Source organism: Fusarium solani (assembly GCF_023522795.1).
Source record: "Fusarium solani strain SB1 chromosome Unknown bctg00000013, whole genome shotgun sequence".
In the NCBI taxonomy this organism is placed as follows: Eukaryota; Fungi; Ascomycota; class Sordariomycetes; order Hypocreales; family Nectriaceae; genus Fusarium; species Fusarium solani.
In genome coordinates this window covers 27,544-55,441 of record NW_027072145.1, presented here as the reverse complement: position 1 = coordinate 55,441, position 27,898 = coordinate 27,544, and the positions used below count along the sequence as shown (strand labels likewise).

At 50.7% G+C, this 27,898-nt stretch overlaps 10 protein-coding genes across 10 annotated transcripts; 7 read left to right on the top strand and 3 right to left on the bottom strand.

Moving 5' to 3' along the window:
• Positions 1-58: 58 nt before the first annotated feature.
• MRS44_016947 (uncharacterized protein) lies at positions 59-2,827 on the top strand (the record flags this gene model as incomplete). The annotated part of the gene is made up of 8 exons (XM_065617494.1): positions 59-375; positions 424-460; positions 762-911; positions 967-1,812; positions 1,878-1,997; positions 2,049-2,528; positions 2,586-2,723; positions 2,777-2,827. The coding sequence occupies 8 exons, from the start codon at positions 59-61 to the stop codon at positions 2,825-2,827; spliced, it is 2,139 nt and encodes a 712-aa protein (XP_065473566.1).
• A 211-nt stretch (positions 2,828-3,038) lies between these two features.
• MRS44_016946 (uncharacterized protein) lies at positions 3,039-4,381 on the bottom strand (the record flags this gene model as incomplete). The annotated part of the gene is made up of 4 exons (XM_065617493.1): positions 3,039-3,448; positions 3,503-3,579; positions 3,635-4,011; positions 4,064-4,381. 4 exons carry the CDS (start codon positions 4,379-4,381, stop codon positions 3,039-3,041), a joined length of 1,182 nt encoding a protein of 393 aa, XP_065473565.1.
• A 1,168-nt stretch (positions 4,382-5,549) lies between these two features.
• MRS44_016945 (uncharacterized protein) lies at positions 5,550-7,313 on the top strand (the record flags this gene model as incomplete). The annotated part of the gene is made up of 6 exons (XM_065617492.1): positions 5,550-5,721; positions 5,801-5,878; positions 5,932-6,060; positions 6,123-6,463; positions 6,526-6,917; positions 6,968-7,313. 6 exons carry the CDS (start codon positions 5,550-5,552, stop codon positions 7,311-7,313), a joined length of 1,458 nt encoding a protein of 485 aa, XP_065473564.1.
• A 1,788-nt stretch (positions 7,314-9,101) lies between these two features.
• Positions 9,102-9,617, top strand: MRS44_016944 (uncharacterized protein; the record flags this gene model as incomplete). Its single annotated transcript, XM_065617491.1, has 1 exon — positions 9,102-9,617. One exon carries the CDS (start codon positions 9,102-9,104, stop codon positions 9,615-9,617), a length of 516 nt encoding a protein of 171 aa, XP_065473563.1.
• Positions 9,618-10,205: 588 nt separating this feature from the next.
• Positions 10,206-14,019, bottom strand: MRS44_016943 (uncharacterized protein; the record flags this gene model as incomplete). The annotated part of the gene is made up of 8 exons (XM_065617490.1): positions 10,206-10,417; positions 10,576-10,829; positions 10,885-11,514; positions 11,704-11,991; positions 12,176-12,581; positions 12,655-13,022; positions 13,160-13,831; positions 13,880-14,019. The coding sequence occupies 8 exons, from the start codon at positions 14,017-14,019 to the stop codon at positions 10,206-10,208; spliced, it is 2,970 nt and encodes a 989-aa protein (XP_065473562.1).
• Positions 14,020-15,823: 1,804 nt separating this feature from the next.
• MRS44_016942 (uncharacterized protein) lies at positions 15,824-16,672 on the top strand (the record flags this gene model as incomplete). The annotated part of the gene is made up of 3 exons (XM_046281609.1): positions 15,824-15,858; positions 15,913-16,039; positions 16,091-16,672. 3 exons carry the CDS (start codon positions 15,824-15,826, stop codon positions 16,670-16,672), a joined length of 744 nt encoding a protein of 247 aa, XP_046127268.1.
• Positions 16,673-18,210: 1,538 nt separating this feature from the next.
• MRS44_016941 (uncharacterized protein) lies at positions 18,211-19,714 on the top strand (the record flags this gene model as incomplete). The annotated part of the gene is made up of 2 exons (XM_046284308.2): positions 18,211-18,459; positions 18,512-19,714. 2 exons carry the CDS (start codon positions 18,211-18,213, stop codon positions 19,712-19,714), a joined length of 1,452 nt encoding a protein of 483 aa, XP_046127269.1.
• A 29-nt stretch (positions 19,715-19,743) lies between these two features.
• Positions 19,744-23,192, bottom strand: MRS44_016940 (uncharacterized protein; the record flags this gene model as incomplete). Its single annotated transcript, XM_046270289.2, has 3 exons — positions 19,744-19,824; positions 19,879-20,490; positions 20,541-23,192. 3 exons carry the CDS (start codon positions 23,190-23,192, stop codon positions 19,744-19,746), a joined length of 3,345 nt encoding a protein of 1,114 aa, XP_046127270.2.
• A 1,246-nt stretch (positions 23,193-24,438) lies between these two features.
• Positions 24,439-25,605, top strand: MRS44_016939 (uncharacterized protein; the record flags this gene model as incomplete). Its single annotated transcript, XM_046273040.2, has 2 exons — positions 24,439-25,103; positions 25,212-25,605. 2 exons carry the CDS (start codon positions 24,439-24,441, stop codon positions 25,603-25,605), a joined length of 1,059 nt encoding a protein of 352 aa, XP_046127271.1.
• Positions 25,606-27,423: 1,818 nt separating this feature from the next.
• On the top strand, positions 27,424-27,675 carry MRS44_016938 (uncharacterized protein; the record flags this gene model as incomplete). Its single annotated transcript, XM_065617489.1, has 1 exon — positions 27,424-27,675. The coding sequence occupies one exon, from the start codon at positions 27,424-27,426 to the stop codon at positions 27,673-27,675; it is 252 nt and encodes an 83-aa protein (XP_065473561.1).
• Positions 27,676-27,898: the final 223 nt, after the last annotated feature.

Sequence of the window (27,898 nt, the reverse complement as noted above, 5' to 3'; positions counted from 1 at the left end):
GCCGAATTCTAGCCACCTCCTCTTTGTTTTCGTCTCTTAACACTAACTCCCTGGTATAATGGGCGAGTTTGACTGCTACTGCGCCATATGCGGCGTCGCCCTAAACGACCATTCCGAGATCGGGAGCCGCCAGCCGCGCGCTTTGAAGAGACGCCGAGAAATCGTGCGTAGAAGACGCGAGGGACTTCCTCCTCCAGACGACTCAGAAAGTGATGATGAGCCGGACAAGGAGCCTTCTGACGACGAGTCTGAAGATTGGTACGAGGATGAGGAGGATCTGCGCTATGATCCTGACCTAGTCAGCCAGGAGAGTTTGGAATGGCTGGGTGAGGGTTCGTGCCTCGGCTTCAATCCAGTCGCTCCTTCAGACGATAGGTGAGCTTGATACAAGTCTACCAATGAGCCAAATGCTAAGGCGATCAGGACTTTCTTTGCTGATGCGGAGCCTTACGATGACTACGTGAGTCTTGTTTCCCGCTGCATGAACCAGGCTGAATCTCAACCATTAGGGTCAATTGATACTTCTTCCGGGTGACGGTGAGTTGACAGTTTACATGCAGACCTCAAACAATAGTTTCTGATATTATTTGAAGACCCCAAACCGGCCAGAGCAGAGAGAAGTTGACTGGCAAGTCCTTCCAAGTGGGACACACTCTTTTAACCTTACACTAACATCTCTAAGTTATCATGCGAGCGAGCCCAACAGATCGGCCGTATTTCCTTTCCACAAAGACTGCTACCTAATGCTCAAGAGAGTCCAGGTTTCCACAAAAGGCCCTCCTCCGGTGGATGGGGACCTGCTTTACAAGGTGATGGCTGGTCTATCGGGGCAATACTCGACCTACCTCGAGATCAACTATGGTCCCGTCTCTGGGAGGGATCAGTTTTGGGAGCCTATTCCAGGCGAGGAGGTGAGGCTGGAGCATGTACGGACTGCCAAGATAGATATGCTGACGACGTCACTAGTTCTCTGTCACCAACCCCAACGATGTGAACGACTTCTACGACCACCTGCGCGAGAAGTTGACGTCGGGGAGCTTCCAGCCCTCTCCCGAACCCGAAGCAATTCTCCTAGGGCCTGCTAGTCCAGATGATGACCCCTTCTCCAGGCTATCCAACGAGCTAATTCGCGAGATCGCAAACATAGTACCGTGCGACACGCTCCTGTCTTTGAGAAGCGTCTCGAGGCCCTTCTACCACGATACCCGAAGCAACAGCTTTTGGAAATCGCGCATCGCTATCGATATGCCCTGGCTCTGGGACCTGAGTGCGTCTCTGGAGACTTTGAACACAGCGTTCGATTACAAGAAGCTGTACGCTTGGCTTGAGGTTGTGACGACGCCTAAGTTTGGAGTGGAAGCTTCTTTTCTGGCCATCGCAAATAGAAGACGTATCTGGCAGTGCTGCGTTGAGATTTTAGACCACTGCCAAGAGGCCGGGAACATGAAGTATGCTATGGAACCGGAATTGGAGATCGTTGAACAGGCTCGTCGACCCATCTTGTTCAAGGTGGCTCCCACTCAAGCGTCGCGACAAGACGGCATCAGCCGGACGTTTTGGCTTCATTCTTGGAAAGAGATGGAGAAGTCTCGATTTGGAAGCTTCCTCTTCGAAAGCTTTTGGAATGACGATGGTCTCCTGTCCGGTTTTGGTGTCGTCTTCGGAAGTAGCCCACGCTTCTTTGGTACTCCAGCTGGAAAGGTGGAGACGGCACGAATAACTGCTGGGGACTGGATAACTGAGATGGAGCTTGTTTTTGGAGAGAGTAGCCAGTCAGAGAACAGGCCAATTACTGGGATTAAGGGCATCAATGTGGGTTTTCCTTGGTCCCGACAGGATGGCATATTATGGGCCTGGAAGAGACTAACCGCCGTCAGCTTCGACTTCGATCAGGGCTCAAATTCCGGCTCGGTAACCAACGACTTAATGTGGATTGCAGAATACTCTGCGTCTCAGAGGGCAAATGTCTAGTCGGCGTTGAGGGACAGACTCGCTCGGTATGTGTTGATCACTTAAGGGCTTGGTGGACTCGGCTCAATGATATTTAGGACGGCGTCATATCGCGAATCGGCATCCTGGAGGCTCCAATCTTCGAGGAGAAACCCCCCCTGTTCTGGGGCAACCCCGGTCCTCTGGCACAGAGGCTTCTCTGGGCATTTGTCGCGCCTCCCCTGTGGCAGCGTCGAGACATCAAGATATCTCCCATCTTTCCCCATGGGCTGGATGAAGGATACCCTGAAGACAACCTCAGTCCCTACCAGACGCTCCCATGGGCAAGAAGTCAGGGCGAGTTGGAAAAGCTGGCCCGAATCACAGCCTACACGCCTCGGAACCCCACCGATGCGACCAGGCCCATTCTTGGCCTCAGGGCTGAATTTGTGAAAAGGTACTGGGAGCCTAAGCGATACGTTGGCCACGGAGGATATTGGCCCGAAGATGAAATGACCCATCTGGACTTGAATGGCGCATATGGGGAGAGGATCGTCGAGATTGGAGTATCCAAGTCCGGGACTTTGAAAAGACTCATGGTTTGTGCTGGACTTGCTGCAAAGCTTGGGATGGAGTTGACTAATTCGGACTTGTAGTTAAAAACAAACAGAGAGAGGCTCGCAATCTTTGGTCAAGGGGAACCAGGACCAGAGAACTGGACAACGGTTCAGGTCCCAGATGGAGACTTTATCAACGGCATCGCAGCAACGTTTGATACTGATACCAACACTGGCGTAAGTTCGGGCTCATACTCTGTTACTACGCCCGTCACTGACCCTGTTTCCAGGTTAAGGGGCCTATGTCTTCTGTCGTTATGCTTCACGAGCCTCTGCAATAGAACTATGCCCTGGGCTTGCCTTCTAACAGGATACGCTGAGGATCTCGGTGGTTTATCTCTAATTTAGGTTATCATGCCTGGCTGATAAGTCTTTCTTCAAGCTTGGTTTTAGCCTGGCATCTGAAAAGAACAAGAGTTATCAATGCCCATCAAATCATCTCTACCAATTTTTATCTATTTTACAATTACTCATTACTTGATATCCCTTGTATCAATAGCCTGCCCGCCGAGACTCGGTCCACGTCATGCCTTGATGCACAGCAATCGAGCCCAACGGTATCGCCTCCGGACCAACATCCTTTGCGTAGACTGTCCTCTCCACCACGGTGCTTTGCTCGTTAATATAAGACTCGGGCCACAGGACGGGCTCCTCGGCCGCGTCGTTGTCGTGCAGTCTCTTGAATGGTCCGTGTTTTGTCTGAACCTTGTTCTTGTTGGTTGACTTTGATCCTGTGCCACCGATTGTGACAAGACCAGATGTGTTTTCTTGTTCTTTCGAGGATTCGCCGATGAAGCGACCGAAGGGGAGGTATAGAACGGGCTGCATAGTCGGAAGGCTTGCACATAGTAGTCCGATCGTAGGTTCGACTGTCGTCCATATCCAGCAGGGTCCGATGAGTTCTGGCTGGCGTTAGCGGGACATGGCAAGAGTGGGGTTGATATAGGTTTGCTCACGAGTAAAGTCTGCGTCAACTCCAGCATTGACGAGGTCAATGACAACCTTAAGGCGAATACAGCTGACCACGACGACGCTATCACCAGTCAGCACATAGACAGTCTTGCTTGAAGAGCCAAGTGTAGATCTACATCCCTCCAAGGAGAAATATCCCAATAATGGCAAACTTTTGCGACCGGCGAACCTGCAGCTTCGAGACCTCGTAGACAGGAAGGCAGAGAATCAAGGCGTCCGTAATAATGTTGGGAATCGAGTTGCCCAGAAAGAACTGGTTCTTATCCAAGCAGTGTCCCCCTTCCATGAACGGATGCCATGTCTTGTGGACGGGCACACACTGGAAGATGGAAACGAAGACCACGGCCACCCACCAGGCAAAGGTGATGGCGCCGAGGACGTATCCGCCGAATTTCATGAACCGGGTCGGGAAGACGCGGTAGTACATCAAGAGGATGGCTGCTTTGATGGTGCAGAGGACGGTGCCGTATGTAAATTCGCCGATGAAGAGGCACTGAAGATCCGTCTTAGATGTAGCGTTAGTGCAGGGAGAAGGGATCACTCACCAGCATTGATCGTCCAAAGATGTCTGGATCCTCCATCACGACCACGGCCAAGTGCCTTCCGACACCGCCATAATGAACAGCTAGCGTCTTGATCAGTAAATCCTCCTCGAGATGATGTTGCAGAGCACCCACCACAGATGCCGAGAATCGCCACAGACCAAAGCAGAGGCTTTCAAAGGTTAGCGACAGACAAGGTGAAGGTGTTGTTGAGCGTACAAGCGATATCAAGATTAACCAGTCATCGATGCCAATATGCATTCGTTTCCTCCACCTCGCCCAAAATCTTACACCCACAATGACCGTCGCGACGGGAATCATGGCGGCGCAAACGCCCACCAGCGTCGCCCCTTCATCGTACTCCAAGAACTCGGGCGGGAAATCGGAGGGACCGGGCGTTGCCGTCGTGGCAGCTGCGAAAAAGAGTCTTTGTAACGATGCAAAGTAAGCTCCCAAAAACACGTCGACCAAGACATTGGAAGAGCCTCAAATGTCCTCGTCAAGGTATTGGTTTCGTCACCACGGACTCGGGTGTGCCCATCCAAGATCGAGTCTGTGCCCAATAAATGGGAAACCCATCTCTGAAGCAAGGCCCCCCTTAACCGAGGGAGGAACCCTTATGGGTCGAGAGAAAGGGGGGCTTGGGTTCAGCTGGGACCGGACCTTGCATACGCAGGAGAAAACAACGTTCTGCAGGAACCGGATCCTTGGCACACATTCCAGAGCCCACCTTTCGCATAGGCGAGGCTGTGGCTCCTCCGTCACAATGGGAAGTTTGTCCAGAGACGTGGTGAGCTGGGCTCTGAGGCATCTCCTGATGCGGGCCGTGGGTGAGACACAGAAGGATTCGTCGTCGTATGATCCCCTGCACTTGAGGCTATCCTCGCCCACGTGTGGAGGAGACCATATGGAACCTGCCGTAGTCGCGCACGAATGCCAATGCCTGATCCTCGATCGGGACTGTTTCGGTGTTTTTGAGGCTGAGGTGGCCCAGATCGCCGGATATAACTACCCGCAGTGCGCCGCATCCAGCCGTTGTCCACTTCCACTTCATACTTTGCACACCTCGGTTGCATCCCGCAGATCAGAGATGGGCTCAGTTAACGATAAACCTGTTTTCCTTGTCGTCACCGGGGCGTGGCACACCGGTTGCGGCATTCGCCTCGAGGACCAAAAACGCATACCATCCAGGACCACCTAATGCATAGCCCCACCTAATGCATCACCAAAATTTCGATCCTCCCATACAAAATCTAAATTTTCAACAACATCGCATTCGCTCTGGAGTAAAGTTACTTACAAAGTAAGACATGTACCATATTGCTTTTTCCGTGGAAACTTGATATCGGGTTCGTTTTTTCCCGTTCCGCGGCGCGGCTTAGTTCTCTAGCCCTTTGAAAAATTATCATTTTCACCTCATCTACCCTGTGCAACTACATACACTCAAGTAGGCATATCGCCTAGTTTACGCGGTGGAACTCCTGCCACGATGGTTCGGCATGTTTATACTGAAGACGACGTAGCTGAGGCTATATTCGATGTTACTGATAGAGGCCTATCGCAGACTGAGGCGGCCCAGAAACGTGGAGTACCTCAGTGGACCATTTCGAGACGACTTTCCGGTCAAGCAAGCAGGAATGAACGTATCCAGGCCCACCTGCGTATTTTAAAGAGCCAAGAGGATACTCTCCTTCGTTGGGTGCTGCGGCAAGAGTCTCTGGGCTATGCTCCCTCTCACAGCTAGCTCCGCGCCTGTGTCGAGGCCATCCTTCAACAACAAGGCGATAACAAACCTTTGGGCAAGCACTGGACCACGAGGTTCGTAAAACGTCACCCACAACTATCTACCAAGCTTGGAAAACGTCAGGAAGCTGCTAGATTTGACGGGTTTACTCCGAAGGCGGTCAATTGGTACTTCGATATCCGGGAGAACGAATACGGCTGGATCAAGCCTGAGAACACGGTTAACGTGGACGAGGGCGGCATAATGGCGGGTTTCGGTAAGTCTACTATAAGTGCTCTATGGGCTTTTATAGGGCATAGCTAATTGGTTGTCCATGAGGCCTGGATAGCCTCGTAATTGGGAGCTCCGACCCGAAGAAGAAGGCGATGTTGAAAGGCGTTCAGTCGCGCACGTGGACCTCGTTTATTGAGGCTGTCACCGCAACTGGTCGCGCTTTAAAACCGGGGATTATCTTTAAAGGAAAAGAGCTACAGAAGCAGTGGTTTCTTAACGAGTTCGAATTGATAGCGGACTGGCACTACATCACATCACCGAACGGCTGGACCGACAACCACATAGCTCTCGAGTGGTTGAAGGACGTCTATCTACCTCAAACAGAGCCTCGTGATGCATCAGATGCGAGACTCATTATCCTTGACGGTCACGGAAGCCATGCACAGGTGAGTCTTTTGGGGTTTTCACTTCAAAGTCTCCCGCTATAAGATGGCTGACGAGCATCCAGGATGAGTGGATGGCTACGTGCTTTCTGAACAACGTCTACTGCTGTTACCTACCAGCACATTGTTCTCATGGTCTGCAACCGTTAGATAATGGGATTTTTAATGTCAATAAAGGTGCGTATCGGAAAGAACTCCAAAAGCTGGCTACTTTGACCGATTCTGCGCCGGTCGATAAAGTCAACTTTATTCGGGCATATGCGAAAGCCAGAGAGGCGGGCATGAGGAAGGATATTATCTTATCCGGCTGGAGATTTACTGGAAATAGGCCAATAAATCGTCGCAAAGCCCTAATACATCCGGAAATTCAACCGGACAAAGAAAAGGTGCCGGAACGTTTTAAGACGCCCAGCCCTCCTCAGCTGCACTCAGATGTACGCCGAAAACGAGCCGCCAGGTGAGAGATTTGGCCAAACACCGAAGTCGTCCAACCGGGCGGAAGTACAGTAAGATCGCAAAGGGGCTGGAAGCTGTAGAGATGAAGGTGGCCGTTCAGAATGCGCGGATTACTGGCCTCGAAGAGCAGGTGGCCCAGCTGCGGCGAGGGAAGAAAAGAAAGGCGGTACCGAACCCGAACCGACGATTCATGGCTCTAGCGGAGGCTCTAGCGGCTGGAGAAGCTCTTCCTAACTCAAAGGAGGCAGAAATAGAGGTGGATATGGATGAGGAGGTCGAGTCGGTGATTGAGGTGGGTGTCAGGTCAGAGGACGAAAGTGAGGACTTCATGGTCGTAACAAGGCACTGCCAGCGCACACGCAGCGGTCGAGAGGTCAAAAAACCACGCAGAGAGTAAAGTTTGATCAATTTTATGGAGAGACATTTTACTAGCTTCGATTTTTATTGACAGGATGGTCTATTTTTGCCTGCACCAAAATTTAGATTTTGTATGGGAGGATCGAAATTTTGGTGATGCATTAGGTGGGGCTATTGTCAGACAATTGGCTCCACAGGGATCATTGATGGCACCAGTCAATTGATGAGAATTATCTAAAAAACAAAAGAAATTGAACAGCCATGTGTTCGGGCAGAGCTATTTAAGCTCATGTCGTTAGGATTGGAATCCTTGATGCGACAAGTTGGATGTGAAACCGGATACACAACCCCAAAGTACGGGCCGCGTTTCATATCCAGTCGCACGAACCTAGTGGTGATATGCGACAGCTATGCATTAGGTGGTCCTGGATGGTATTCCTGTTGAAGTATAAGTCTCAACAGTCTTCTGGGGGTAACCCGTTTTTGTTTCAACAATTCCAACCTCTTTTTTCTTGATGACGTTGCCATAGTACACAGACAGAGAGGGCAAAAAAAAGGTCACGATCATGCACGCACCGCTCCGTGGAGCACCAGCACATAGCCAGAGTTATTAGTATGAAATATCATGTCTCAGAGATACATACTTCGGCCTGTATTACACCCTCCACACCTTCGGTGAGGGTGTCAGCCTATTTTATTGAGAGTCTTCTTTCATGTGAAAGCGGATTACAGGGGTGCTAGACTAACCGAGATGCGTAGAAGTCTACTTTCAGTGAAAGTGGAAGCTACGAGAGGGAGCGTAGCCTGTCAGCTCGGTGGTTGGCTGAAATCCTCCTTCAAGGACCGATGGGTGCAGTCGAGAATACTATCCCCGTCGGTTTGCGAAAGTTCGAGAGCCACTGCTACTATTAATTGGCAAGGGTGACTGCGAGACGCAGTAGCTGAGGCGTGTGGCGTTAACTATCGACAAAACTTTCCCGCAAAACACGAGATAATTAGGTCATAATTCGTCTCCCTCAGAACGTAGTTTTGATTCTCGGCATTTCTGTTTAATTTGTCATCTGCCGTGTTTGCCACGAAGGGGCTTATAGCCCCTCAGCGGAGCACCAGCCCCGGGAGGCGCTTCGTAGACCGTCTTCATCAACAGCTTTTCTGGAGAATCTGCACTCCTAGCAAAAGCAAGAAGTAGGAAATGCGTCACTATTCTCCTCGCGGATCAATGTGATGAATGATTAAAACTGTGGGCTCGACCGTCTCATCCTGTGATTGCCTCGGAGCGGCATGGCGCAAGTTGTAAAATCAACCACAAGCCTGATAATTTATTGATTGGAAAATCTTTCACTAGCACTGACCAACATCTCGAGCTTCACTGGAACGATTCACTCTCAATCATCGTTGCCTACTTCTTCAATGCCCGCGGCGCCGGCTCACGCTCCGCTCCGGCAAGATTTGTGGCATTTCGGTAGAAAACTTATCCACCCCCTTTTCACAAAGCAGCACCATCTTTGCCGCGCTGCGAGCGCCAGGCAGGTTATCTGTCCGAACACTCTGCGCAGATCCCCTACAACGACGAGAGATTCGATTTAAGCGCAAGAGATGGGGTGGTCTGATGCGGCTTCAGCTGAAATCATAAACCAAAATAACGCCCGATGCTTTCCTATATAATACCCCTCCAGCTCCTCGCTCGTTGAGGCCCCTGTACCACAAGCACCGAAATCATCATCTTGGGTAAAAATTGGCCCAAATATAAATACAAGTCTACTTCTGGGTCTGAATTACAACACCGAGATCACTTCGCAAATCTCCGTAACAAGAACACACACCGACAATGCCTCAACCGGTCAAGCCCGCGTCCTTCGCAATTGTACATGAGACACCTAAAGCCCGCCAGGCTGAAGTCACCCAGGCGCCGGCCACAGCGAGGGCTCCTGCGCAGCAGTATTTAACCAAAGTCTGGATTTACCTGACTCATACTGGCGGCGACGCGGGTAGCACCTGCGAGATCCACTCTGAGATCTACTTCGACGACGCCAACCATCTTGAAAACTACATAGAAGTGTCCACCAACACCGACTTTTCAGGCAACAATGGCGGCCTCGGCAATTTGCTCGTGACCAAGGAAGTCACATCTCGGGGCTTCGGCAAGCGGTTCCGAGCCACGGCTTATGAGGGAGGCAATATCTCGACCCCAGATCGCATGTTTGTTGATGGGACCATCGACTTCGAGGAGGGACCGGATAACTATATGAGCGGTCAGCTGTTCACATGGGGACCGTTCTTCAGTTCAAGCGATGGCAATTATAAAGGATATATTCAGTTTCAGTGCTCGCCTTTTGGGATTTAATTAATTGGTTAAGTTGGGTCCGCGGTCTTTGTTCCCAGAGAAGTTTATTCCTCTACTTAGTAGTATTGTCCTAGGCCACAGATCATGGATTTGGATGAATCACAAGATTGGACATGTTAAGTTAGTAAGGTATTTAGTTTGTTGGATCTTCATATTCATAATTTGAAACCGAGATTTACGCACACTTGCATTTGAGCATTAGAGTTCCATTACTTTGCATTACGATCAGGAAGGCATAAGTAATGGTCTCCCAGCTGCCATGCCTAGCCCAGTTTCTAAATGAGCCCTGAATAAAGTGCATAAGCTCCGAAGCTGAGGCGTCCTCGTGGTCTCCGTGAGACGCATGAATGATTTCGATACCGTATTGGCAGGCTTACTGTACCGGTACTACAGATCGGCGACTCATAGGTGGGCGCCTGGGCGCGCCCCCTGACTAAGCCCCCAAAATGGCACTCAGATCCTCCCATCCAGCCATCCAACATTCTTCGCTCATTCTACGAAAGCCTTAGCAGAAAATACATTGTAAATGGGCTACATTTTGACTACGATACATTGTTCCGTCGAGCCAGTGTCCGTGTGCAAAGCTTGCTACTCTTTACTATCTCGTTCCACGCTCTTCCAAATCTCTTTTACACCTCTTCTCTTGTTTGTCAGGGGATTGTCGCCCATCTCCTTCGCGACCTGGGCTTCCATACGTTCATCCTCAGCCTTACTCCAGTCTAGATATGCCATCATCTCTTCCTTTGTCCATTCTCTTGATCCGGTTGAAGTGATGCATCGCTTGGACATTTGTTTGTAGTCTAGACACCACTTATAACTTTGCTTGCCATACCTGAGTGGAAGCCCCATCGCCCTGCGATATTGCTGGTTGGTCTTGGTGCTACCTGCGGGTTGCGCTGCGTACCATGCGCTTCTGGCGGCGATATATCTTCCATATATAGCCCGAGGGGAATCGTACCGTGGCGGTGATTGCAAGGGGGGTTGCGCAAAAGAGCCGCCTCTTCAACTGGAGATCCTTCGCTGGCAGATCTTGGCAGAATTCCAGTTGAGTAGCCCGGTATGACAGGATTGTGAGGAGCGATAGGCGAATCTAAGATAGGAGGAGGGGAGCGGACAAGTAGCGTGTGTGCAACAGAGGGTGAGCGCTGATTAGCTTCCGTAGGGAATTCCAGGATGGCATCAGACATTGGTGCTTGCAACGCCACCGAAGCGCTGTTCGTTGTACCAGTTTGAATCCGGAACTGGAGTTAGCCTTACTACGCCTAACTGCGGAACCGAGTTTGGGGCCTGTGCTGCTTGTGTGGGCAACTCCTTGAACCTCAGCGGACAGGCCCTTGAGGCCATGGTATGGCCAACTGTATGGCATCTGCTGCATTTACTGGGAGCTCTCTTGCGAGCTTCTGCCGGCTCAAATCCAGAGGGCTCACGTCTATTGCTCGTCGTCGGCTGACTGTCTCTCTGGTTAGGTTGGTTTGTGGCTCGTCGTGGTTCCAGCATGGGACGGGGCTGCGCCACGTCTCGCTTCAAATGCCAATGGGGATGGAAGTGCTCGAGCAAAAGGGTTTGCCTCTCTTCCTCTAGTTTCGCCAAGGTGTGAGAACACGGTAGTTCATGTGAAGATGTAAAGGTCTGGCTGCAAGGAGCGTTATGCTGCTTTTGGAGTAGCTGCCGTTGCTCTTGCACCTTGCGCAGAGCTTGGTGTGAAACCCAACCTCGCACCGCCTCAAATAGTATTCCAGAGGCTTCCAGAGGTGTGCGCACTTGTTGAGAGGCTCGCATATGCTTGAGTCCCTTCAGTTGGTTCGTAATAGCGTGCTTCATTGCCCGCCAAACGTCGAAGAGGTCGAATGAAGAAGTCTTGATATGCGACTCGATTAGTGAATGGATTCCTTCAGCCCTAGAGCATGCACATTAGTTTTGTCATTTTTTCCCCCTGCGCCATATACCGCAAGCTACCTACCTTGAAGTGGCTATATTGCCGAAGTGTAAGTGCTCATCCACCCATGCTTTGACAATCTTCTCTTTGTGCGGCTCGAGCTAATACATTTTGATGTATCCCACCGACTCGAGGTATTTGCTGCCGTACCTAAGCTCAAACTTAGCCAGCCGCTCTTCGAATGACTTTTCGTCTGGGGAAGCCACAATCGAGTGCCAAAACGCATAGAACTCATCCCACGCTTTGCCTTCTGCCTGCTCTGTTGCTTGACCAACCTTCGATGCAAAGAACGGCCGGCAGTGCTGAAGGACTGCCTTGTTAACATGCCAGAGGCAAAGTAGTGCTTTAGAGGATGAGAACCAGATCGCAGCAGCATTCATCGCCGCCAGGCATCTATCCGTCAATATAACCGACGGAAGTTCACGCTGATAGAGTGACCTAAGGTGTTCGTTCTAACGCCCATGAGTAATCCTCTTCTAATTCACCTAAGAGGAAGGCGAATGCGATGCAGAAGGAACGTTGATAGGAATCAACTCCAATCATGTCAAGGAGTGGCTTGTGGTGCTTGTTCGTCTTATAGGTGCAATCCAACAATAAGACATCTGGATTGCATTGTAGGTACGCAACAAAGTCCGGGTGGGCGAAGAAGATGGCTGTCAGTCGATTATCCGGGTCCAATCGAACTCGGCACCAGAAACCTTCTCTGTGCAGTTGATCAACTAATGCTTGGATGCTGCTCTGACCTTCACGCAGATCTCTCCTCGTCTCCGCGATCCGATTATATATGTGTCGTTGGGTTGCGAGGGTCTCTGAGTGAGTATGGAGGTATGTCCTTATATCCCGCGGAGTGGTGCCAGATATCGCAAGATTTGAGATAGTTGCAGCATCTTGTTCTTCAAATCGTCGGTGTGCTGGGTGTGCAGATGGGTCCTCGCTCGGTGGGTGATTGTGCCTAGCGCACAGCGCTGCCCTCAAATCAAACAAATCAAATCCGGGGTCATATTTGGGATATTTGATAGCACTCGACGCTGGATTTGTTGTTTGAAATATTTAATCAAATATTTCAAATATTTCAAATCTCAGCATCCGCGCTCTCCGTACCGCTATTTACAATCTCCCACTGGAGCTCATCTCTCCCACCTGCTGTCGGGCCCAGCTTCACCGCACCATGCCTGACCCAGTTCTTGAGGCATTGCAACTTCTCCAGTGTTTCTGTCGTCATTAAAAGCCTCTGCGACATCAACGTCAACTTGGCGAGGCTAAACGACCTCTCACAATCAGTCGCCATCGCCGGTATGGCAAGTATATCAAGAGCCAACTGGCTGACCATTGGGAACTGCCCCTGGCGAGCCATCCACCACTCAATCGGATCCTCGATTTCTTGTGGTTCTAACCGCAGATACCGCTCGAGCTCGCTGCTCATCGCCGTAGTCTTCGCCGTCCTGTTTTTGACCCACTGCTTGAACACACTGTCTTCAGGTGGTTTCCGTAGCACGCTTAGGGATGCCACAGTCTTCGCAATCGCCTTTCACTGCTCATCCACCGGCCGGTTACAGCGGTACCAGCGGTTAAGGTAGTCAGAGAGTCCAATTTTAGCGTCCCTCACCCACACAAGTTCAAGATATGTCCGTAGCAGCGCATACGTCTGGCCCGGATTTCCGCCGGTCCCATCTCTACGTTGAGGCTTCCGTAGAAGTTTTGGAGACAGTTATCGTTCGAGGATACGTTGTCCGAGATCACTGTCCCAACTCGACCCTCTATCTCGAATTCCCGTATAACTCGTGAAAGCGTTACGGCGAGGTTTCCACCGCTATGGCACCCGAGCTGGCGTCGGAGTGCCAATAGGCGCGACTGGTGCTTGGCTTGGTGGTCAAGAAAGTGAGCAGTAACCGCCATGATAGCGTGCCGATTGGGCGAGGTCCGCAGGTCAAACCCGAGATGGATTTTGGTGAGGGCATCTAAGAGCTCCTGCTTGACCTTATCCTTCTTTGACTTGTACATGTCATCCAGCAGACGGCTCATCGATTGCCGGCTCCACGGTACCTGGCCAGACAGGTGAGGGTCGAGCTGCCAGGCCAGCTGTTTGAAAAATAGATCGGTAAAGAAAGAAAAGGGAACATCGGTGTTGATTAGAAGCCCCAGGCTCAGTTCCCGGATCATCTTGACCTTGGCCCGCGGCACGGCGCTGTACTGCAAGCGCGGTCGCTTGGGACGGTCATAATCGTCGGTTGATGGGTCTGTATCGGCGCGTTGACTGCTCTCGAAGATCCTGTGGGACCTGCATATGGTCAATGTTGCTCAAGCTCGCGATATCTCATTCTCATACTTGCGGAGGTGGTCAGCTGCTGAACTGGTAGCAGCAGCGGCGAAGAACTCGGGCTGGCCCTTCGCGTCGCACAAACGACAGGCCCAGTAAGGGTTCAACGGGCTGTCGTTAGCGTCAACTTCAACAAGAAAAAAATCCATGGCGCTTGATCCAGCTCTTCCGTCCCTTCGAGCCCTTTCGAGACAGGGACTCGTCCAAAACATATCGTTTGTTCCTCCATACAGCTTGCGGGAGATCTGCAACGGTAGGATGATTTGGCAATGCCGTCTGCGTCGTCGATTCAAACTGACTAGCCAAGTTCCTCGGCGGTCGGAGGAGAGCAAAGGCGGAGGGTGGAGAAGGAAGCATGATGCCGTGGGGTTCCGTTGGGTTGGGCGTCCCTCAGAGCTGGCTGGCACGCGTCGAGAGAAATAAACAAACTGCCAAAGACGCGGTCTGATGATGTGGGGGCGAACAGCAGGGAACTTAAGAAGCTACTTTGTCTCTAGCGCATTTAGAGTGATGTCTGAAGGTAGCTCACTAATAGCGATTGTGAGCAATGGCTCTGATTGGCCAGGCCACTAACCGGTTTCTGTCACTCACCAGGTTCCGGGTAAGCTCACTCAGCAGCCCAGCCGGTTGGACCTCAACCTCATATCACGTATCAAATATATCAAATGGCATTTCAAATTCGGGATTTTGTATTTGTTTGATTTGAAATAAGATTTTGGCATATTTGATTGATTTATTTGGCAATTTGATTGATTGCATTTGATTTATGGGCAGCGCTAGTATGTCACGACCGAATGCATGACGCTGTACGGCACGGACCAACGTATTACCGCTCACTCCGGAACCCGTCGTCCCGCTCACTCTCTCACTCTGTGCGAGTGAGAATGTGGCGATATCTCACGATGTCCATCGTGAGATACCCCCCAGACTATGCCTATAAAAGACCACACAACATTCCTTAGACAGACACTCTAGCTACCTCAGCTTTCAATACAACTTGATTACTCAAGAATACTTCTTGATATTATCAGACGTGATTCGCCACCCTACGCTCAGTACGTTACGCCCCGTTACAACTGCCAACATAAACCAATTCGGTTACGGTTTACTACGTTGGGAACCTCGACCGTCACAAGAGGGCGAGGCATCACGTAACACACGCACTCAGGAGATAGGACCTGGCGGTTTTAGATGCATGGCCTTTGGACTGTCGGTCGATGACCTCGGCTTCATGAACCGTCAGCCAGAGTCGAATAAGTTTCTGAATTGAGGACGACGGTTCCTGTACACCGAAACTGCCGCTATGGAATTGTGAGGGATTCACTTTATGCTCCGGTGATTTGGCCATCATCCAATTTCAAGGGGTTTACCCCATTTTTGCACGATGGTGACTGCTTGGCCTTCATTCTTCTACAAGGAAACAGTGACGTAAGAAGTTCGTCATAGAAGTAGAAAGGCCAGCTGTTGAGCGGGGTTCGATTGAACCTTGTTTGGGGACTTTGGCCAAATGTTCTGAAGCTAGGGAGACCCCAGTACAACATTGTTACTGGCAAACCCGGTAGAGAGTGCTGTTAGCGACACTTAGCCCCCAAGCGGCTTCTCACCGCTATGGCAGTATACTCTACACTTGCCTTTAGCGATCTTAATGTTCTCGCTACTTACCCTGATGGAAGGTGTTCCCTAACAGTTAATATACATCTTTTCGGGATTGGTTCAAGCCAGCAGTGGATTGGAGCAACTTACTGAGCAATGGGCCCGGACCTTGACTCGACATCTCACCTTTTATGTCAACGACTTTGAGTCCAGGTCTTCATTCTTTCGCGCTGGGAATTCTTAACGACGACGATCGTTGGATTGAATTGAAACGGTCTGAAAGACTTTACCGTCTCAGTTATTGCTTGCAGAATCGATACATTTCTCCTAACGATTCTGTTTCGTCTGAACGTCGTAGCAATGAACTCCCAGCAGACCATTTCGCAGATCGTAAAGTATGTTTCTATTGCTGCGATCCTACACGAGATGTAATCTGATTTGTATCATAGGGCACGGGAGGCTGAAGAATTCACTGACTTTGTATTCGTCTGTGAGGGACAGAGGATACCTGTTCATGGAGTTATCGTATGCAGTCAGTCCCCAGTATTACGCGCCGCTTGCACTGGGCCCTTCAAGGTAGGCCCCATCTCCCGGTTGCACTGCCTTCTTCACTAACACATCTTCCAGGAAGCGTCCGGACAGTATTTCATGGATGATCATCCTCTTTCAATGGTGCGGCGAATGGTCGATTACCTATACACCGGTAACTACGCCGAAGAAATCACCGAAACAGGTATAGAGGATCAAGCCGACGTTATCTCCCCTCTTCGGGTCCATGCAATGATGTTCGCGATGGGAGAGAAATATCGCATGGAAGGGCTTCAATGCTTATCGGTAGCTAATTACGCAAATGCATTGAGTCGAAAACCGAATATCTGCAACTTTATCCGCTCTCTACCGGATGTCTATACCTTGACTCCAGACTTCTCGAGAGGGCTCCGCGACAAGGCCCTCGAGTTTGCCAGAGAAAACCTTCCAGCATCTCTGGCTTCAACAGAAAGCAAGGATACTTACGACAAGATAGCCGCTGATGCCCCTGAGTTCATCAAGGACCTTCTAGATTCGTTTTTAGAAGAGCCTTTGGTGGGAAGCTGTTCGGGCTGTGGACGTGGCAAGCTGGTACCTGTGGAGGCAAAACAATGCAAATGCAAGAGGTGCGGGAAAGGTGGTGCGATTCCTATCACGGATCCGCGATGGAAGGGCTGGTGATTATACGGTATACAATCTCAGTACCCATTATATTTCTAAACCGTTGACGCCCAAAGGATGTGTGATGTTCCCATAACTGTAACATCTCACTCTACGGACGGAGAGCAACTGGTTATACTAGTAATCTAGTAGGCAATTGCGACTTAGGTTTTCAAGGCCACAACCAAAATTCCCCGTCTTATATAGTTTAATTGGGTAGTCAAATGCCTCAATAACATGGAAATGCATTCTTTTCTATCTTAGATCTATGTTGCTGTTATATCACATGGTTAAAGTTGATGACCTCGAAGGCCATTGGGAACAAAGTGCGGTTGAGCGTTACATTTTCCTATTCTGGGTTAGTATACTTTTGGCGAGCGTTACATTTTCCTAATCAGGTAGTAGTAGGTTTTATTACGCCCGGGAGAACGAGTCTCATAGGGCCGTTAGATACGCTTGCCATTTACACTTCCGCCATCTTGATCCTGACCACAAAAGAAAACCCCACTTCTCTCTCCGATTCTTTTCCAGCCTCGCTTGACTCTGTTTGACAGACCTGCTTGGAGGCCGATTTCTCCAAGTGTTCAGCATCCTATCTTCAGCAGCTGAAGCATGGACTGTCCACCTGAGGCTGTTGGATGTTAGTATTCCCTAGGTTCAGTTGTTAATGTGTCATATCTCCCGGTTCGCCACCAGTCTCCCCGTCTCTATTGCAAACTTGACCGCCGTTCGCACCGCCTGTAAATTAGGTGTCCACTTCTGTCCATCTGACGTCGATTTGCCTCCCAGAAAGAACGAGAGATTTCCCATCATGCTTTGTCCAACTTGTCTCATGCCTTCGCGCTGTGTCTCCCATTTTGTGCATCGAAACAGGAAATGTTCCATCGTCTCGGCTGCTTGTCCACAATCACACATGTCCGACTCCACCGCGCCTATCTTGCACAGGTAACTGTTGATCCTCGCCATTCCCGTACGGAGCTGCGAGAGCACGTCGGCTTCTCTTCTCTTTAGTCCATCGTATAACGCTTCCGTGTGTTTGCCTGGCAAAGCTTTGTCGATCCTCTTGGAGTAGCCGCCTACTCTGTCGGGCAGTGCCCGTTGCTGCCGCAGTTGCCATTAGGGAAAACCCGACTGGACTTCAGAAGCAGAAAGTTGACAAAAACTATTCACTGTGCCTCAAATCTACTTAATTAGATCTTGCAACATCGGAAAACCTATTTTCACCTTCACTTCTGCCCTCGTTGTGGTATTACCACTCTTCTAAGTTGTCAACCTCGTCGTCGCTCTGCCGTCCGGTGGCCAATTAGAATTTCGTGGCCAAAACTAAACCACTTTTGATTTCGTGGTCAAAACTAAACTGTATCTGAACTAGCACGCTTCCCACTCGCGCTAAGCCTATTTAGTAAAACAATCTCCACATCAATGGTCTCAGGGGGTTCACTGATATCTTTATCCAAACATCTTCCTCACATTAAGTACTTGGTTTTGTTTTATCACTGTGAATACCAATCTTCTAACACGTTCTCTGATCTTCTATAGTAACTATTCCAGGTTCAACCATGGATCAGCCACCCGGTGCAGAACTCGGACGCAAAAAGCGCGGACGACCACGCCAGTACGCTACTCCCCAGGACAAAGCTAATGCGAACAATGAACAGAGGCGAGCAAAGCGACAGAAGGCAACCTCTGCGAAAAGGGACAGGCAGCATGCAAATTTCTACAGCATAGGCCTTCCTTCCGCCTTGCCCCCAATTCCTTGTCCAGTCGACGGCGGAAACCCGATCCAGTCCGGTGATGGACCCGAGAGTGTCAGCATGATGTCGGAGGTCCATAGCCACGCTCTGGAGCTCAATAATCTAGATATCTCGCATCTCCTTCCTCCGCCTACCCCCCCTGCAACCAATTATACCAGAAGAGACTTCCTTGGAGGATGGCGAAGCTTCTTTGGAAGCACCGTTGCCACCGTTGCCACTCGTGGGAGCTGATACGGAGGACGCCGCTTCGATAGCTACAGCCGACGCTGCAGAAACCTCATCACCCACTGATACAGTCTACAACGACCAAGTGAAACGCCTCGGACGTCAGCTAGCGGACCAGTTGATCAGATTTCGAGGATGTTGTGTAGACTGTCACCGTTCAGCCAAGGTCCAGCACGATCAAGATCCAAGGGAACATATTAGTCTTGCCGCTTACCTGGAATCCACTGCAGACCTCTGTCCCGAGGTCCTCAGCTCTACCCGCATCGCCTCTGTGGAAGATGATCTTTCCGGAAAGATTAGCACTCCAAGTCGGCGGCAGATCTATTGCGGTATTAGGTCCGGGAACCAGGCGCCTCATATTTGCTTAAATCGGGATGAACGAATCACACACGTTGCTGGGGTCGGCTTTGACGTGGATAGCATCACAGGGTTTCCTAGTAACCTTGCCGTCGCCAAGCAAGGAATTCGATGGTTTACTACCCAGATGCCTGTTCCAGATCTGCAGTCAGATCTCCATCTCCGTCAGAGACAGGTTCACTACTTCGATACGACTGGGAACCAGCGTCAAGTCAACCGTCCTGTGCATCAAATCCCGCATTACACTTTTGGTCGCCTCATCGGATTCGAAGATGTCTCGCTGTACTTGCTGTTCCCGCACTTATACCGCGAAGAGCAGCAGTCTAGTCGCCTTCGGGGTGAAGACTTTCGCACATGGATGGACGGCGTGTTGCTACCCGTTATTTACCAGCACTACAGCAGTTCTCATGTCCAACACTACCCCTCGAGCTATGACCATAGTAAATATAATGCCACCGCTCGCGGCGTCGAGACACTCGCCCAGCGAGTGTATCCAGTTGCTCGGGAGCAACAGCTCATGTATTACCTCCCTCCCGAGTCTTTGGAAGCCGTTTGGGCCTCCATCCTGGATATGGTTCAGCAACTAGGATTTCAACACTTCCGCAACGTCACTATTTTCTTTCAAGCCAATACTCTTATTGTATTCATCAATCTACTGAGATTTTTCCAGGATCGTATGCCTAAAGAGGAAGGACCTCACGTACGAATTCTTCCCTCTCAAGATTAGCTTCCGAATCTCCATCTTCATCTTCGAAGTCAGTTCCCCGATGCGAAGGTGAATAGCCAGGGAAAGTAGCTATAGAGCATGGCACAAACCATTACAAGGAGAAGCGGAATCTAAAAGTTAGTTAGCTTGAGTTTAGGTATTAAGCTGAGTTCTAAACCACTTACCCAGATAAAGAATAGGTCCCGCTCACTACTAAGTCTCTTCAACTGAACTTCACGAGCCCGGAGGAACTGCTCCAGCTGCTCCTTAGTGATAGCATTCTTACGACTAATCTTGAGAACTTCAGGTTCCTCGGTCCCGACCCCAATAGCCCCAGATGCCAATGCCTGGTCGTACAAGGTGGCACACTTCGCATCAGCCTCAGCGTCAGTGGCAGCCTGAGCCCCAAAGGCTTGCTTCCTATCGGGCTGTTTCTGAGGGTAGATATCTTCGTACGCGGGAGGTGCCGAAGGGCTAGTCTTGGACGATATGTCCCACAATCGATGAGATTGCTTCGTCTCCTCCTCCTCAGTGTCGGCACGAGGCGCCGCCATGACCGGCATCAGCTGCTGGATTCGGCGGGGCATGAATAGCGCCTGATCGTCAGGCAGCATGGGCATGCCGGGCAGTGCGGATTGCTGAAATTGTTGAAGCTGCTGTTGGAAGTGCTCCACAGCTTTCTCCACGACCTTTTTCAGGAATTGCTTACCCGGAGGGAAAAATCGGTTTAGGTTGGTCTCAATGCAGTCGCGCATGCCTGTCTTGAATTGTTCCACCGGCCTGGGGTCCTGAAGACTCTAGTTGGCCGTCGTTAGCTGAATGCCTCAACAATTCGGGACCAGCGTACCGTTGGAATCATGGAGTCAAACACGCCACTCATGCGGAATCTCTTCTTGACGGCATCGGCAGCGACCAGGCCGGCTCCAGTTAACCCAATCGCAGCCATAGCAACCATTGCGTTCCTATTGGCCCACGCGACGATGAGGAGCACCAGTCCGCTGAGCATGAGAAGGACCGGGAGTCGCTTGCTTGCCCTTTGCGATCGAGGAAGCATAGCCTGCAGCCGAGCACGATCTTTTCTCTTCGTCGCGACTTGCTCCGCTATCTCGCCTCTGTTGTTCCCGGCTGTGGGTGATGCTCCCGCATCCACAAGCGCGCTGATCACTGCAGGCGGCTTGTATGATTTCACCGCACCCAGAAGCGGCGTTGAGTTGTCATCAATCGCCGATGGCAATGACGGATCTGCCCCATGCTCTAGAAGGATCTCGATAATGCGGCCGGCATTTTTAATCGGCTTTGATGCTGCCACCCAAAGCGGAGGCCGTGCCCCGTCCGCTCCATTCGGACCTGCTCCCTTTTCGAGTAGCAGATTGATCTGGTCTATATCGCCATGCCATACGGCGGCACCGAGCGGAGTTAATTTGGTTTCGGGGTCGACGGAGTTGATCTCCTCATGTCCCGTCAGGCCGTCCGCTGTGAGGGTTCCGGCTAGTGCGTGGTCGTAGATGGACAGCATCGTGCGGGCAGAAGAGGACACTAGGGTAGTTTCTCCAGAGGGCTCAACGACATGCTGGTCGTAGCAGGTCTCGGCGTGGGTGTCGTGATCGTTCGCGACGATTTGGGAAGGAGCAGAGGCGCCAAGGAAGCCCGCCTCAGGCGACACTGTTAAAGGGGCCAACATCAGGCTATGGGCGGTTGTTGAAGGCCTATCGCTAGAAACGCTCTGTGCTCGAGATCTGACGCCGCGGGATGGCGACCTGGGAACTTCGGACAAGGAACAGAACACGCCATAGCCCTCGTTTGGAGTAGTTTGTCCAGCCAATGGGCGATGGGTGCTGTTGTAATCGGAGGATGGGTTAGTGTTGAGAGAGAAGTTGGTGTAGTCACGAAGGGGAGGACATGAATAAGACATTTTGTTCGATCGCTCCGCTGAGGAAGAGGGATGCGACGATGATAGAGTTGGTGGCGATTTGGTGTGATGGTTACAAGGCTGTTGGGTATCTGCCCCAGCCGCAAGTTCCGGGTCAGTAGTGTTGAAATGACGGGCAGTGGCGGTAGAATATGGCATTGGGGGAGATTCCTGATCACCTAAGATACCAGCCGCGGCATCAGACGAAGGGAGTTGGAGGAAGCGAGGAGAGATGGCCCCTGGCGTGCGTTGCGCTGTTACCGACGTAGCTGTGCCGCTAGAGCTGTCGACTTGTGGGTCGATAGGGTTAGAGATGGCCAAAGTAGACGGCTCGGGGAAGCTCTGTTGTGCTGAGCTCTGCTGTGCCACGGCTGTTGAAGTACCGGTATGTACTAAAATGTCTTCGGTTTTTGTGATGGGCCGCCAGGATCCGTCAAACCGCTGGTGTAAGTCGTCCAGGACCTGGAACGCAGGTATGATGAATGTAGAGCCTGTTTCAGCGCTTGTTGCAACAATGTGGCCGATCATTTCTCCACTTGTAGCATCGAAAACCCATGAGCCAGAGTCACCCTCCCTTGTGTCATAGTCCAGAATAACGGTCCATAATTCTTGGCTGTCCGTAGTGTCAGAACGAATGACAAACAGTGGTGTTTCCAGCAATCGCCCATTTGTCTTGCCATGGGAAGATGTTATCGCCACAACCTCTCGCGGTCCAGGCTGGTACAGTGCCACTGGCGGTCTAGTCTCAAGCAATTGTGCTCCATTACCAAGTTCAATTCGATTGACTTCAATTAGGGCGTAGTCCAGTCCAGGGTGAGAGCTTCTTGACGATGTGATGGATGGAGTCTTGGAGTATATGGTGTAGAGTGGAGGATGGTGCTCTTGAGCAGGTAAAGCTCGTGTTTGCTGGTCGGATGTTGACGTGGTCAAAGGAAGCTTTGGCACCTGCAACTCCTCCGCCGAAGTGGTTGGTTGGCTTACTTCCACATTCTCTTTGAAGAATGATGGTTCGCCGGAAACAATCTCTTCGGACTGGGAGTTACGTGATGATAGCTCGTCTGTTGAACTGCGTCGGGTTTCCGGCGGCGTCCGGCTCCCCAGGCTGGTGGATTCAACGCCCAATTCATCAGGCTCTTCCTCATCGCTCAGATCGTCCATGTTGAACTCGAACTCGTCTGGACTTTGTGGGAGTGGAAACGAGGGTCCTTCATAGCCTGGAAGAGAGTGGGCTGTTGTCATGAGAAAACAGGAGCCTTTCCCGTTGGCGATGATGCCACCCCCAGTCGCGATGTGCTGCCAGATTTCGTTCGTCCCATTCTTCTGAAGTAGAAAGATCTTTGATCCTCCGAAACCCGACGTTGAGCTCTTTATCCGAAGAATTGGAGGACTATTGGGAGTGTCGTGGACATTGCTTCCACAGGCTGACATGTTCCTCGACCCAGGATCCTGGTTCCAGTCGACTGACTTCCACCCGGGATATTTTCTCAAAACCTCGTTTTGAACGAGCTTCCTTAGTTCTCTTCGGTATTTCTGGTCTCTCGACGCAAAGCTGATGTATGGTACGGCTGTGCGAGAACTGTTTCCAAGCATGTAACAACCCAAGACAACGTCTTCGGTCCTGGGACGGGACTCCAGATGTGTTTTGGCGACTTCGAGAATAATCGGATAGATCTCCCGGAAAGTTTCGGATACTAGACCTTTGGGTCGCCAACATTTGATTCTCCCCGATGCTAATCTCGCTGGTAACGGCAGTGGAACAGGCTCGCACACGGAGTCCTCAAATGATGTTGGCGTGTTCACCTGCCTGAAAGTATATTAACGCCTCCCCATATAGCAAGATTGCTTAGACATCGTACATTACTGCTTTTAACTGCCCTCAGAAGCCTTGTGGCGACGCTAGGGCAGCTAGGATGGCACGCCGATGGTCATCCACTGTGCAGGATAGTCTAATCCCACAGGTGGACCACGTTCAGGGCCTAGGATTGAGTGTATAACGAGTGATAGCGAGTCGACTTTTTGTCTCCAGGAGCTTGGGCTTTTAGTTCAGAGTTAAGCAAGCCGCAGTCCAAAACCAGGCATCCAGCTCGATAACGAAGATTCCAATGGCGGGTGTTGGAGAGTAGAGGTCTTCGTTCCCAATTTATGACCTACTTGCGTGTATGTACGCAGTAGGCGGTTGAGCAAGCTCTGTGCTATCCTGGCAGGGTACACGGAGTTGCTCGCGATGTGTGTTTGATTGTTCTATCCAGTTGCTTCCGAACAAAATTTGCAAAGTCCCCTTGTGTTGAAGCTGGTCGCAGCACTCGGCTCGGGTAAATGTATTCTCCGAAGGAAGTAGCCTCAGTACGCTTTTCAATCTCTGACACTGTGGTGACTGCGCCGCCTGCCACAAATCCACCTGAAACTTACTCTGAGATTCTCCTGGCCCGAGCCCCCGTATTCTGTCCCCCAACGCAGGCGCCCCTTACTGTGTTAACTTGTTGTCGATTGGATGATTAATTTCTTCTCGCAGCCTGGTTGGTTACTAGTCTGGCCTCTTTGCTGCTCAGGAAAAAGCCTAACAAGGCAGTCCAGGAACCGTATGCAGCTAAGGAAAAAGCCTAGCAAGGCAGTCCAGGACAAGTATGCTAAGGAAAAAGCCTAACGGGGCATTGCATTGGAGGGCCAATATGCGATGACGTGGGGAATGGAATGGATTTTATTTCGGAAAAACTCCAGAGGGCCTCAACTCAGTATCTTTAGTTCTAGTAATTTATTTACTTGAGCTTTTCGGATGATTCTATTTTGTTTAAACATATGCCAAGAACAGACCAGCAGCGACTGACCCTTACCCCAGATGCAAATGACGGCCATCAGCCAAGGACTCGATCAGCCGCTGAATTCAGAGGCGATCTCCGGATCGGCCAGGACAGCCATTGCGCAGGCTTTCTGGGGCATCAACATCGGACAGTTGCGGAATACCGAAAATGCGTTCAAAGGGGACCTGGATAGCTACTTTGCATACTACTCCAAACAGGCAGAGATGTTTCTAAGGGATGATGGGTTGCATGTGTCCGTGCGGACACATCAAGATGTCCTGGCTATTGCAGTAGCCTTGGTTCGGGAGAACCTAGGCAGAGAGGACATCAAATCGAACCTACAGCGCCACTCTGACATTGACGAATCTCGATTCGAAGCATCGATCAATCTTACTTCGAGGCTCCTCTTCATGATGAGCATCGGCACGGCACCTTACGTTATCCCAGGAGGAACGGACCTGCTGTGGAAGGATGACTCTGGTCCCATCAAGGACTTTATCGCAGCCCATTTTAACCCTATAGTCACAAGGAGTGAGGAGGCCGTAAAACTCGACACACTATTTACAGCCCAAAATCTAGACCGCATTGCTGGACTGAAGATCACGTGGACAGACGACATATCCGACCATCTACGCTTGTTCAATTTTGACACTGAAGTCGCAATCTTTCATCATGCATCATTTCTCATGGTGGCTAAACATGCGTAAGTACATAGTATTCAACCCGTCCCTCTCCCCCCGTGTAGTCAAGGACTGTCAGAACAGCAAAAAACCTCGAGATACGCGGAATAGAGCTAAACAAAGATGTTCAGGTACATATTTCCACCCGACTTCGCAGAAGAGACACTGAAGACACTCGCCCTGCTTCTCCCGAAAATGAACGAAAGCAGCAAAAGGTGGTTTCGCAGATTAGCGGCGGAGAAGAGTCTGGATCTCAGCGCCCACTCTTGTCTCCCGTTGCAGACTAAAGACCGACAGATTGACAGGTTCAAGTTTTGGCACGATCGACTGGTGATCCTGAAGCAGGCGTTCGATGAGTGTGAGCCTTCCACATGGAAACAGTGGTGGTTTGACACACGAAAGGGGCTCTACAGATGGCCGTTTTTGGTAGCAGCGGCGGCACTAGTTCTCACGGCTTTCTTCGGCCTAGTACAGTCTATTGAGGGGGCTGTGCAGGTGTACAAGTCTTATCACCCGTCGTCGTAGGGCTGTGCAGGTATCGCGCAACTTAGGGAAGCGCCGTCGACCCGGGCATCGTCGAATGGGGGCGGCGCTTCTTGGGAAGATTTCAATAGGTAACGACCAGCTTCGCGATGAGCGAGAAATTCATTCGAAAGGAGCTTCAAATACAGCGTCAAAAGTGTCATTTAACATGGGTCTAGAGAGGCTACAGTTTCGAATGCCATGAAAGGGCTTCTAAAACTAAAGCTGTGATTGCTGTTGCTATCGCTGCTAAAAATCACGTGCCAAAAGTCTGACAACACCCCGCTACGGCAGGCTATAGGGGTCACTGTTGCAAAACCCCAAAAACCACCGGAAGAGAGACAAAACGGGTTAGCGAGATGGGCAACCCACCCCGCAGTACATTGCTACGTGTACCTCAGCATAGATTCTTGAATTTTTTTCGCGTTACAGAGGATGTAATCAAAGCTGGGGGGTCGCTGCGGACCAGCAAAGCAGATATCTATCTAGTCCTACAGACATCGGCCGCCACCATGACGGTCGAACTGGACAGCACCAACACTCAATTGTCCTCTTCCATCTCTTCCTCGTCCTCCTCGTCCTCCTCGTCCTCCTCGTCCGGTTTATTGAGCTGCTGCGCATCGAGTTAGTAGTGGAAATGTATCTGACGACTTGATCACGCTCACAATCCAGAGCCGAGCCTCAGCGATGGACAATATCCCCCCTTTGTCACAGCGGATGAAGTCCCTAGACCCATTTAAGCACGAGGTTGCTACGCTAGTCCGCTGCTGACCAGACGCGGGATTACTGCGGTAGTCCTCTGCTGCCTCAGTGTCCCGCTCCTCATTCCGAGTTTGGGGGGACCTCAAGATGAAGACCGTACACAATGGTCATGGCCAGGACGTAGAGTCGAGACTTTGAACCCCAAATTTCAACCCGGTACCATCATATAGCGAAAAACATCAGGCCCTCAAAGTCGTTGCCATATATGTATGTTTTTTTTTTTCTTTATGGGCGTCGGCATTTACACATTTCCAGCCCCATACATGGTAGGGACTGGGTGACGGCTTTCCTTGTTTCTGGAACAGGCGCGCTTTCGATCAGGACAATGGCAAAACTAAAGTTGTTTGGTGAACTGGTTTTGAAAGAATCAATTCAGCTTGTCGGGACCAAGTTCTAGATATCGCGTTTTGCGCATCAATATGATGGCAAATGGTTTGCAAACCGACTACCATTATGGACCTGATGGTGCGAACTGTCAGTTGGACTGGTAGAAGGCCACCGCGCGGGCCCTACATCACTATCGTTCCTCCCACTTTCACTGAAAGTGGTTGTTTCGCGCTGTCATTGGCTTAGGGCCCCTGTAATTCCCCACAATCCTCTTTCACCTGAAAGAAGTTTCTCAATAAGGCACTCCTGACCATTTGATTGGCTGACTCCCTCAGGCATGATGATGTTAGTGTTACCCATTGATGAATGTCGCACACACGGCATAGCCCACCGGATTATTTTCCGGAACTCCACTTGCAATTCCCGTTCCACACGGATTTCGTCTTCTATATAAGACAGCAGCGTCATTTTCTTTTGTATAGTACAATTGCTCTTTAGATAATTCTCATCAATTGACTGGTGCCATCAATGATCCCTGTGGAGCTAGTTGTCTGACAATGAATTTAAGTTTAAGTTGTTTGAACGAGCTGAACGCGTCGACACGCGTGAGATGTGTCTCCTAGCCATCTACCCATCCGTAGACACAGACTTTGCTAACCTGGATGGTTCCTTCATCACTGTCGTCTCCAGTCACCCACAGACATCCGACAAGTTAAGGTGACCAATATCATCATGAAAAGGCCGTTCGAAAGCACTCAGACCGATCATGTCGAGGCCGCTCAACAGAGCGAGACGACTCCATGGCTCCAACATACTCGCTGGCCCGAGCTGTTCCGCAATAGGCCACTCGATATCATTGCCGCCTCAGCCCAGCAACCAGGCCCCCTGCGAAGTGGAAGGTATCTACTCGGCCAGTGCAGGGATCCCCCTTATGGAGCTCTGCTGAAACCGAAGCTCGGCTACGGATTATTCTCCAAGGCCTAGACCTTATGTTCGATAGGGCAAGAGCTATACTTGATCGAATGCCATATATGTCTCGTTGTTGGCTAAACATAATTTCGAAAGATGCCTTTTGGCCGCATGGATTTCGGGTCATACCAAGCTTTAAGAGATACCTGGCGACATGGAAGAGATTTATCTGCTTCAGCTTTCGCGTTCTGCAATATCCGGCGCGACAAAGCCGGGAGATATTTAACTTACGTCTAGG